Source organism: Oncorhynchus mykiss, chromosome 7 (assembly GCF_013265735.2).
Source record: "Oncorhynchus mykiss isolate Arlee chromosome 7, USDA_OmykA_1.1, whole genome shotgun sequence".
NCBI lineage: Eukaryota > Metazoa > Chordata > Actinopteri > Salmoniformes > Salmonidae > Oncorhynchus > Oncorhynchus mykiss.
In genome coordinates, this window is record NC_048571.1 from 36,730,886 (window position 1) to 36,743,408 (window position 12,523).

Consider the following 12,523-nt stretch of genomic DNA (forward strand, 5'->3'; position numbering starts at 1 on the left):
CTAAGTGATATGAGCCTTCAACGGTTTCTCCCCTTATCAGTACTGTCACATGTGATTGTTTTCCCTGCACTCAGCCCCTCCCAAGCTTCATTATGGCATACCTCATGTCCCTTGTGTAAATAATGTTCCTATACTCTGAGTACAACAATATTCAAAGTTTACTCCAGAATCCAACACTGGATACCAATCAAGAACCTTACTGTACTAGAATTCCATAAAAATTGGCAAAATAGCTTTTTAGCAAAACTTTTTCTCAAGCAAGAATTTTGCTAGGCCTGTCGGAGTGGTCTGAGTGGGAAGGGGAAAACAGAAAACTAGTTGGCATAGATGGTGATGTCACCATGGAAAGCCGAAACTCCCCCATGCAAACCTGCTGATTAGAAGGTCTTGTGTAGATTGTATTTTTAACCAGCAATTATTTTCAACCACACTGATAAAAAAATATTGTTTTATCAGTTGTTGTACAATATGATATAAAACACAGGAAAAAACAGAATTTTAACTGGACTGGGCCTATAAATATTTCATATTATGGTTACTAATGGTTCATTAGATGTGATATTGTATCCTTTTTTACATTAATCTATTTTCTCATTACATTAAGACATAATGCAACAGCTTCAAAACCCCACAACACTATTTGTAGTAATAAAACCATACACACTGTGAGTAACTTAATACCGAGGCCTAAGTGTCGTGATATGAATCATCTTTATTGAAAGAGTTTCATCGTTATTGTCATAACATTTTTTTTCAGCAGCTACAGAGGCATGTAGTGCATGCACTATCCCAAACACTATAATCAAACAAACAAATAAACATACAAACAAACAAAGGTGGTTCCACTCGACTGTACGTTGGTACATTGTTTTTTAGTATTATTTTTTTAGTATATACTGTATTAGTCATTATTTTATGCTTGTGATGCCTGTAGCACGATGTACTACAGTACCCATAATGCTCTGTAGGTGCTACAGTATCAGAGATATGACCAGAACATTTTTCATATTGATTTACAAATCAGACAAGAGACAAACAGACACTAAGTTTCATCATCATAATCACCATCCCCAAACCTTACAATTTCCACATCAAAACCTACAGTGCAGAGATCCAACCCACTATCTGTTCCTAGGTGGTCTGTATTGAGTTATACTAGGGTTCCCTTAGGATACTGTACACTTCTTACACTCTGTTGTAAACAGTTTTACATCAATACATCAACCTTTTACACCTAGAGTTCAAACTCTTAAGTACTAGTGTTTATTTAATAAGGAAAGGCTGCTTTCAAATATTATTCAAACAAGTTGTTTACCTAAAGAACACAATGCATTATTGATTTTAAAGGAGCTGTTCCATTACACACAAAAAACATGTGACATTTGCAGTTTTACATGTGAAATGGCTGTTTTCACATGTTGACCTTAAATTTCACACGTGAAACCATATGTTCACATGAATTAAATGTAGAGTTCACATGTTAACATCACCTTTTCATGTGAGTAAAATAACATGTTTTCAACTCATGTGAATTGTAAGTTTACATTTGAAAAACATTAACGTGTGAATCTCTTTTGCAGTTTCACATGTAAGAAAACCCCATATGTAAATCTCACTTTCACAAGTGGAATTGCAAGTGAAAGTGTTTTTATCATTTTTGTCATTTAGCAGATGCTTTTATCCAGACCGACTTGCAGGAGCAGTTAGGGTTAAGTGTCTTGCTCAAGGGACATCGACAGATTTTTCACTTAGTCGGCTCGGGATTTGAACTAGAGACCTTTTGATTACTAGCCCAACGCTCCTAACCACTTATTCAACTCACATATGAAAAAGGTGGGGTTATATTGCAGTAGCAATGTTTTCCACAAATGATTACTTATTATTTCTGAGCTACACCATTATTATTGTAGTCCTCCATGGTGTTGCATTGATATACGTGTATACTTAGCGCTACCACTAGGCAGAGGCATTCAGAGTGTTACTGCTGCAGGTGCGCGCCTCTCTTTTTCGTACGTTGGTCTGTGACCATTGGAAGATGCCGAGTGAAAAAAACCAAAAGCTATCTCTCCGTGTCTCTGGTTTGTACGCATAGTTACTTCATCAAAATCTAGAGAACTCAACACAGTTTAGTTAAACATGTTTTCCTGTCATTTTGATGTCTAATTGAACTGTTTTGACTGAGTGAAAAACAAGTGAGATTTTCCCATTGACATGAGCTACATAGGTAGCTCCCTTTTTTATGAAAGTCAATGAGAACAAGATGCCATTTCGGCTGAATTTGTTTATTTCCGTTATAAATGTTTTGGCTCTTAAATGTTTTTTCTAAAGAGGGAATCATATTGAGTGTGTACACATTACATGTGTACACATCAACTACTCTAATGATACGTATTTTAGAAAGATACACATTTTATAAAAAGTAACCAATGCCAAGTCACATGCTAATTTCTAACCGCTAGCTAGCTAGTGATAGGTGATAGGTAGCCTTCCATTTCATACTAGCTAGCTATTTTTAGCTTGTGTTATTAATGCACAGGCCTAAAAAGGATTTGAATCTATTTGAAACTGTGTTAATGTGTTCGCTTTTGGAATGAATGTAAACAGTTACTTTTCTACAAAGAGATGATTTTGAATTGGGGCCTCCAGAGTTAATCAGTTAAATTGTGTTAAAGTAAACTCACTCACTTTTGTACATCGCCTTGGTCCGTACAATTGACCTTATTTTAGCGCCCAAAAAAACGTAATACTTCCAGATCAACTGTAATGTCAATACCATTGTAAAGCACCATTTCTCCCCTTTCCAACTGAATTCATGCCGAGACCTCCACGCTGCCCGTTTCTGCATGATTGAAGACGGCAATGAGCTCCTTCGGGTCTTTTTAAAAATGGCAGGTGGGGAAGCGAAACTAATGCGTGGTAGAGAGAAGAAGAGGAGATGTGTGAGAAAACGCCTTTTTTTCACTCGATCTGTCCAACATATCACCTTATCCCTCTAAAATGTAAATAAAACACTATAAAGAGTTTATATAATGTGTCATTACATTACAGTGGGGAGAACAAGTATTTGATCCACTGCCGATTTTGCAGGTTTTCCTACTTACAAATTAGTGTAGGTGAAGGGGAGGAGAGAGAGAGAGGTCTGTAATGTTTATCAAAGGTACACTTCAACTGTGAGAGACGGAATCTAAAACAAAAATCCAGAAAATCTCATTGTATGATTTTTAAGGAATTAATTTGCATTTTATTGCATGACATAAGTATTTGATCACCTACCAACCAGTAAGAATTCCGGCTCTCACAGACCTGTTAGTTTTTCTTTAAGAAGCCCTCCTGTTCTCCACTCATTACCTGTATTAACTGCACCTGTTTGAACTCGTTACCTGTATAAAAGACACCTGTCCACACACTAAATCAAACAGACTCCAACCTCTCCACAATGGCCAAGACCAGAGAGCTGTGTAAGGACATCAGGGATACAATTGTAGACCTGCACAAGGCTGGGATGGGCTACAGGACAATAGGCAAGCAGCATGGTGAGAAGGCAACAACTGTTGGCGCAATTATTAGAAAATGGAAGAAGTTCAAGATGACGGTCAATCACCCTCGGTCTGTGGCTCCATGCAAGATCTCACCTCGTGGGGCATCAATGATCATGAGGAAGGTGAGGGATCAGCCCAGAACTACACGGCAGGACCTAGTCAATGACCTGAAGAGAGCTGGGACCACAGTCTCAAAGAAAACCATTAGTAACACACTATGCCGTCATGGATTAAAATCCTGCAGCGCACGCAAGGTCCCCCTGCTCAAGCCAGCACATGTCCAGGCCCGTCTGAAGTTTGCCAATGACCATCTGGATGATCCAGAGGAGGAATGGGAGAAGGTCATGTGGTCTGATGAGACAAAAATAGAGCTTTTTGGTCTAAACTCCACTCGCCGTGTTTGGAGGAAGAAGAAGGAAGAGTACAACCCCAAGAACACCATCCCAACCGTGAGGCATGGAGGTGGAAACATCATTCTTTGGGGATGCTTTTCTGCAAAGGGGACAGGACGACTGCACCGTATTGAGGGGAGGATGGATGGGGCCATGTATTGTGAGATCTTGGCCAACAACCTCCTTCCCTCAGTAAGAGCATTCGATCGATTTCACTCTGACATATCGCCCAGGATCAATTACGTAAATGTGGTCATTCGCCAGGCCCTGGGGAAGCAACACGCACCAGCTACCTGTCCTCCTGAGCGCATCTACGTTTCCACAGGGATGAGGGATCGGCTGCTGCCCTGGGCGAACACAGCTGTCATCGCTGGACATCCAAGTATGAACCAAACTATTCAAAGTACTGGTGGTCTACCTTTGCACAGGACATCACTCGCTACAACTCCTAAATTCCTCTTCCGTATGTGCACAAACTAAATCACCCCAGCACGCTCCAGCAGGGAAACTCCTTCCCATGCCTCAATGTCCTTGGTCTCATCTGTCCATTGATTTTGTCACTCATCTCCCCTCCTCTGATGGTTTAACCACCATTTTGGTGGTTGTGGTCAGAATATCTAAATCCTGCCGTTTTAACCCTCTCTCTGGTCTCCCTACCGCTCTCTCTTACTAGACAATAATTTGTTCCAGGTGTGATATCCCTCCTAAATACCTTGGGCTAGTGTTCCTATCAACTCAGTAAGGCCAGCAGGCTAGTCTTTAAAAAAAATGTATGTATTGGTATGTCACTGTTATGAAAGTTGTATTGCCAATTTTGTTATGTATTTACACGCCATTTTAAATGTGTACATGACACTGCAACAACATTTCCCCATGGGGACAATAAAGTCAGTAAGTAAGTAAGGTTGTTGCGGTACTTTTCCAGCAGGTCTCAAATCTGCCCCCAATTCACGTCACGGGATTGGAAAGCCTTCATTTAGAAGCTGGGTGTCATGGTCTGCCTCACTTCCGGGTACCGGCCTCAGTCTAGTGGGCAGGTGGAGAGGCTGAAGCAGGAGCTGGGGAGGTTCCTGAATAGTCAATTCCAGGACCAGCACGGGGAGTCGGCCCGATTCCTTACCTGGGCGGAGTACGCTTACAATTCATTGCGTCACTACTCCACCGGGCTGACTCCCTTCCAGTGTGTTCTGTGTTATCAGCCAGTCCTGGCTTCATGGACACTGAACCAGACCGAAGCTCCTGCGGTGGACGAGTGGTTCAGGCACGCAGAAGAGTTTTGGAACAATGCCTACGTTAGGCTCCAGCCACCAGAAGGAGCAGGCGGATCACCCACGCAGTGAGGCTCCTGTGTTCCATCCTGGGGATAATGTCTGCCTCTCCATCAGGAACCCCCCACTCCGCTTGTCCTGTAAGAAGCTGAGCCCTCGGTTTGTGGGGCCCGTTCAAGGTCCTCGGGAGGGTCAACGAGGTGACGTATAGATTGCAGCTCCCCACTATCTATTGGATCTCACCCACTTTTCATGTTTCCCTCCTCAGGCCAGTGGTTAGTCGTCCCCTGGCTTAGGCCTTCCCCCACTGCCTGTCCTGGACATCGAGGGGAAGCCCCACCTATGCCGTAAAATCCCTCCTGGACTCCCAATGTCGTGGGGGTCGGCTCCAGTACCTGGTGGACTGGGAGGTGTACGGTCCAGAAGAGCGGTGTTCGGTTCCAGTGGACGACATTCAAGATCCCAACATCATCCGAGATTTCTAACTTCGCCATCCGGACCGGCCCCGCTCTTCACACTCGGGCCGTCCAGAGCGCACACTGGACACTCTGGACGAGAAGTAGTGTTGATCCGAGTGTTTTGACAGGTGTTGATCATTCGTAAATTCATCAGTGATTCTGCACTCTGGCACAGTCAGATGAGAGTGCTCTGAAATCGGTGTAGATAGCCAGAGCACGAATGCACCCGTTGAATCACTCTACGGTCTTTATTGTTAAACTCACCAACTGCACCTACTTCCTTACTCCCAGCGTCATTGTTACAATAATGCACTATTTAATTGAATGATTATGAAGTTCTTTCTTACACGTTCTATGTTTGAGCTGCTTTTGAAAGCAAAAATCAAATTGAAAACGTTGGCATTGTTGAATTCGATTTTCATAACAGCAAGCTACTGTTGGAGGACTGTAATGTCAGCTAAACTAGCAAGTCTGTTTGTTTTGTTATCAAGCAACTACTGTAGCTATCTAGTAAACATGGATGTACTCCTCCATAGTCTTCTTTGACTGCACATGGGCCCAGTGGCGGCCGGTCCATTATGGAGTTATTGTTAAAAAAATGTAAACAAAATAAATTATATAATTCATAGATTGTTTTAAATGTCCATAAAGTGTGTTCAATGTGTACATTTTACTGTTTCAAAAACAAGCTGTTCAGTTATCTACTAGGTAACTCTCAGCAAGCAGCAGCTGTGTTCAGCCACCCAGCGCTTGGATTGCATTGCCAGTTTTGCTAATGGGGGAGACTGCATCAATGAGATTGCAGGATTTCATCACACGAATTTCACAACAAAAATTAAATGGACTATCTTGGGGCACTGGAATGGGTGCTCAGGCCTTCGGCATCTGCTCTTTCAGGTACTAGACAGATGGCACTAAAGAGAAAATTTCAATGAACTTAAATAATCATGACAGTCATTGGGAGCCTGGGAGAAATGTTTAATTTAACCTTTATTTAACTAGGCAAGTCAGTTAAGAACAAACTCTTATTTACAATGATAGCCTACCAGGGAACAGTGGGTTAACTGCCTTGTTCAGGGGCAGAATGACAGATTTTTACCTTGTCAGCTTGGGGAATCAATCCAGCAACCTTTTGGTTACTGGCCCACCACTCTAACCACTAGGCTACCTGCCCCGTCAATAAGCCAGACGTTCATCCATCAAAAGACAGAGGGATACACTAGATATAACCTTCTCGCGTATCTGTTAGGATTAATAAAACATGGCTCTGTGCCTAATTCGCAACATTGCTTTTAGTTTCCCCTGCTATTCATCATATGCTAGCTAGTGGGCAAGCTATGTACTAGTAGCTTGCTAATTTCATGTCTACTGAAGTTAACCTGTGAGGTCATGCTTGTGACATGCTAGCTATCCCCATTTAGATAATTAATTTTCACTTGTTGTATCTGTGCTTGTGTCACCAATGCACTCGTGAGCTGGCTGCTTGTGAGCTGGCTGCTCATTCTAATCTAAATAGTTGGCAATCAAAACAGTGGCAGCAGTGGTGATTCTGTTTTTACATGCAAAACTGAAATAAGTGTATTTATGCTGTTGTTGAAATGCACCGATCACTTTATATACACTGAGTATATAAAACATTAAGAACACATCTTTCCATGACAGACTGACCAGGTGAATCCAGGTAAAAGCTATGATCCCTTAATGATGTCACTTGTTAAATCCACTTCAATCAGTGTAGATGAAGAGGAGACAGGCTAAAGAATGATTTTTTGGTCTTGAGACAAATGAGACATGGTTTGTGTATGTGTGCCATTTAGAGTGTGAATGGGCAAGACAAAAGATAGAAGTGCCTTTGAAAGGGGTATGGTAGTAGTTGCCAGGCTCACCAGCTTGTGTCAAGAACTGCAACGCTGCTGGGTTTTTCACATTCAACAGTTTCCCGTGTGTATCAAGAATTGTCCAGCCAATTTGGCACAACTGTGGGAAGCATTGGCATAAACAAGGGCCATCATCCCTGTGGAATGCTTTCAACACCTTGTAGAGTTCATGCCCCGATGAATTGTGACTGTTCTGAAGAATCAGTGTATCTTTCCAAAAAAGAAACAACCAGTAATTTGAATGCTGCTTTGTGTACCAGCCCTGTCTACAACCAAAATGTATTCTGACTGATCAGTTAGCATTCAATAAACAATGAATGAATAAATAGTATATATTAACATAAGAACAACCATGTGCAACTCAAGAGTAAACATATACAGTAAATAACATCACATTCAATAATAACAATAAAAAATTAAATAATGAACAGTATAAAAATAGTTGCTACACAATTACTAAATCTGTTATTTTTTACCCAGTTATATTTTCCATTCTGTGTTGGTGAATGTAATTGAAGACCACTGGACACATCACAGCGGAACAAACATGTTGAGATGAAGGTACATCAGAAATCTAGAAAACCCTATAGAACCTTAGAACTCTATGGAACATATAGAACACTAGAGAATCCTAGAGAACCCTATGGAACCCCATGGAACCTACAGAACCTCCAACCCAGGTAGATAAAGTAGTATGTTACAGCTCCAAAGTATCTCTGTCTTTCTTTCTTCATAGAATATATATACTGTACAGTATATAGCTCCCTTCTTTCAGTCTTGTATTGATGCATTGAGAAGCACAACTTTTAAATTTTTTAAAATCCTGTCATTTTTTTCACCAGACTTTTTATTCTTTACTTTTAGTAGTTTGCATCATAGCAGATAACCTATTTGATGAAAACCTTAAGAGTTACTGCATTAGTAAGCATACATTAAAGCATACATTACTCTGAAAGCAAGCCTTGAAGGGCTTGGTTGGAGCGTCAGCATAGGATAGACATGCTTGCGTCTGACTGTAGTTGCTGTTATTCTATGGACATACACACATACAAGTACAACAATGAACCTGCTGGAGGAAGTTTGTGTATGACCTATGATCTAACTCATCCACATTCATCAGCTATTTACTCTTGAGTATAATGCTGCTGTAAGCTCTATTTCTTATAGCATTTAAAAAACACTGTCACTAGCACAGCAATCTTGATCTGCCCTCTACCTACAGTACTGTTCAGAAGTCTCCAACCACACTCGGCCTGACCAGTGCCATATTTACAAAATAAGTAAATATATGGCTCTGGGCCTGACTACTCAACCGGCCATAAGGAAGAGAAGAAGTCATCTGTTGTCTTAATGGTATTGTGGAAGTTAAAGAAACAGCTGTCTGCTATGTTAACCTGCTCAGTTAGCAAACAGTATCATTATTACTATGACATCAGTCAGCTGTGTAAAACACTTGTCCAATACAGAATCAACCTTAATGGGGTGCACATATACATCGATATTGTATATACTTCTATATACATGAATAGAATAGAGTGAAAAATGGTCATGTATGAATATGTTCACTTTTAAATTAAGACGTTGCCGTGCTCTGCGTGTGTGTATTACTTCGATCAATCTCCAATTGTTGTCCGGTTGTTGTCTATTGTCACGCCCTGACCTTAGAGATCCTTTTTATGTCTCTATTTTGGTTGGATCAGGGCGGGAGTTGGGGTGGGCATTCTATGTTTTGTGTTCTATTTTTTTCTATATCTGTGTGTTTGGCCGGGTGTGGTTCTCAATCAGAGGCAGGTGTCTATTGTTGTCTCTGATTGAGAACCATACTTAGGTAGCCTTTTCCCACCTGTGTTTTGTGGGTAGTTGTTTTCTGTTGAGTGTGTGTATCACCTGTCAGAACTGTTTCGGTTATTCCTTTTGTTATTTTGTATTTAGTGTTCAGTTTCGAATAAATAATTTGAACGCGTGCACCTTGGTCCTCACCTTCTTCCTATGAATGCCGTTACATCTATTTTCCAACCGATTCTCTTTGTGTTGAATAGAGGTATTAGGCTTATACTGTATACTCTTATTTTTGATATAGGTACAGAAAAGGCCAAAAGAGCCTAAAAGGATCATGTCTCGTCATTTACCCTCACAATGTACTGTACCTCCAAGACGGAGCAGGATGAGCGCGCCCTATTGCCACACAGAACACTGCACCATCATGCTCCAATCCTCATTGGCTAGTACAGCTCCAATTCATTCCAACAGGGTCAGAGGAATAGTAAGGGCTTAGAGGAAGAGGAAGCTGCCAATTCTAGGTTGTGTGTCGAATGGCACCCTACTCCCTTTATAGTCCACTACCTTTGACCAGAGCCCGATGGGAATAGGGTGCCATTTGGGACCTAAGCCTAGTGGTTCAGTTACAGAGTTTTCTATGCTGCCATTGTTCCTTTGTATACACAATCCATACAGTAGGCCTACTATACATACCCCCATACCCACATAGTACAGTACGTTATATTCATATCACCTACAAAGTATTGGACAAATGGTTCAAGAGAGTGGACAGGCGGATAGCAAGCAGGAGAGGCAGAGGGGAAAAGGTGGAGAAAGGGAGAGGGTGGAGGGCTACAGAGAGTTCTACAGAGGGAGGAAGAGAGTTGGTGTTACTGGGAAAGAGGGGAGGAGGATAGAGGGGTGATCAGAGGGCCGTTGATCCGCAGCATGCGAATTTACGAGGTAAGTCTTGGCAGAACCGGACACCTGGAGAGGGAGAGAGAAGGAGAAGAATAAACAAGGCAGTGAGTCAAATAAGCACTGCAGGCTTAGATTACGCCTGATAATATAGTCTTTATTGTGAGTGGGAAGAACTGTGGAGTTGAATTTCACTAGACTCAGCTGGAGTCTAATGCTGAAATTAACTCCTAGTTTGCATCCCAAATGGCACCATATTCCCTATATAGTGCACTTCTTTTCCATTTAGGACGCATCCATCGTCCAACTCCTTATTTCCACCCAGCCAATTAAAAGGCAAGATGAAGCCATACTAATAACAATAATTATTACATCTACCCAATATGGGGTATATTAGGGGCTCTCTGGTCATTTGGAAATCAGCATAAGCACGTCCAGTCCAGTGCACTCCATCTTCTTCTCCCTTTCTATCTCCCTCTCCCGGAGAGAAACAGAGAGAGAGGTAGAAAGAGAGAGGGAGAAAGAGAGAGGGCAGAAATACACAAGGCAATGAATCTGCCATCTTAGATTGTCTGTTATGACATACTCATTCAATATTTCACATTCTCCCTCCCCCTCCTTACCTATCGAGATGGGTCACTAGCTGGCAGTCTGTTCTGGCTGGATGACGTGGTGCAGTTTGGCTGGGTTCTCCTGGTTGTGGTTGTCGCAGTGCTGCACATCATTCCTGGAAACAGCAACAGCAGAGTGGACACTCAGAGACATGCTATACAACACCAGGCAGGGCTAGCGGGAGGCACTCAGGAAGGTAGGCCACAGCAACAGAAGGAAACCAGCAGCAGCACAGCATAGCAGTGAGGCACAAATTACAAAATTACATATTGGTTTTCGTACCCTGTAAACAGTCTATGGACGAGGTATGACAGCAATCCATGCTTTGGTTTAGTTTCCCTGGCACTGTTTCCACATGCTAAGATTTTAGCGTTCACTGCACAAATCCCATTCAAGTCATGGGACAGATATGAGCATTTTTTGCGCATCATGGTCAAATCATCTGTAAGTGACTATGTTGAGCTTCACAATATATTTTTTATACTTTTGAATGATTTGGACATGTGCAAAAAATGCTTTATACATTTTGGGATTAAGTGGGTTAAAATCTTATGAAAAGTAAGAGGATGTTTTAATTTTTTTATTTAACTAGGCAAGTCGGCAACAAATTCCTATTCACAATGACGGCCTACCCCAGCCAAACCCGGATGATGCTGGGCCAATTGTGTGCCGCCCTACGGGACTCCCAATCACAGACAGATGTGATAGAGCCTGGATTCAAACCAGTGACTGTTGTGACAACTCTTGTACTGAGATGCAGTGCCTTAGATCGCTGTACCAACCGGGAGCACAGAGGGACATTTCAAAATGCTGACGTTTGCATTTTAGCAAGGCTTGATTTATGGATTTGTCTATGTGGTCTTTATTCAAATGCATTTTATGTAATATAACAGGCTTTTCAATATTTGTGCACAATCTTTACTTAAAATATCAAAGGGACACACAAGGCACTAATTTTGTGGAACGACCCTGTTATCAAGCATGCCACACAGTAGTGTGGTGTAGTACAAGCCTGCAGAGGGATTCAATACATAACGGCGGCCAGGTCTGTGACAGTGGTGGGCAGTCTTACCTGTTGTCATTAATATCTGTAGTGTTCCCTGTGGATAGATGAAGCAGGTGTCAGGGTGAGGATGCAGTCAGACCAGTGTATAGTGAACAGCGAGGAGTGCAGACCATAGAAATAGAATTACACTAATTATATCTACTGTATTTCTATGGAGCAGACCAAGTGAGGAGTGAGTTGAAGTGGGGAACATTGAATGCTGTTAACCTTACCGTTGACACTGTCAACATCCACCATTTCTGTAGAGTTGACTGTAGGGTCCTTCAATGTAGAGCCTTTTTCTGTAGTGTCCTTCTCTGTAGGGTGCTTCACTGGGGAGTTATCCATTGCGGCACTATTCACTGTAGTGTTATCCACTGTAGGGTGCTTCACTGGAGAATGATCTACTGTGGCGGCATTGTCCACTGTTGGGTTATCCACTGTAGTCTTCTGCACTGTAGTGTCCTTTACTGTGCCGTTGTCCACTGTGGTGGTGTTGGGTGGCTCAGCTGGCAGCCTACAGGACAGACAGACCCATCAGTCACCTAGTCATGAATGTACAGTATTTCAATCAATCAATAATGTAAAATTACACTTCAGTATCATGTTTTCACTTTTGTATAAAGCTCATACACAGCGAGCTCCATTCCTATGTT

At 41.9% G+C, this 12,523-nt stretch overlaps 1 protein-coding gene across 5 annotated transcripts in view; it reads right to left on the reverse strand.

Annotated features, from left to right (window-relative positions):
• Positions 1-7,805: 7,805 nt before the first annotated feature.
• Positions 7,806-12,523, reverse strand: part of LOC110528947 (kinesin heavy chain) — a 119,454-nt gene continuing 114,736 nt past the window's right edge. For 4 of the 5 annotated variants that reach the window (XM_036983177.1, XM_036983178.1, XM_036983180.1 and 1 more), the window contains 4 exons: positions 12,101-12,384; positions 11,895-11,922; positions 10,834-10,937; positions 7,806-10,279 (listed from right to left, as the gene is read on the reverse strand). In XM_036983177.1, coding sequence (XP_036839072.1) covers positions 10,850-10,937; positions 11,895-11,922; positions 12,101-12,384 — 400 coding nt within the window. In that variant the 3' untranslated portion in view covers positions 7,806-10,279; positions 10,834-10,849. The remainder of the gene's footprint in view (positions 10,280-10,833; positions 10,938-11,894; positions 11,923-12,100; positions 12,385-12,523) is intronic. The other variant, XR_005052573.1, reaches the window with a different exon arrangement.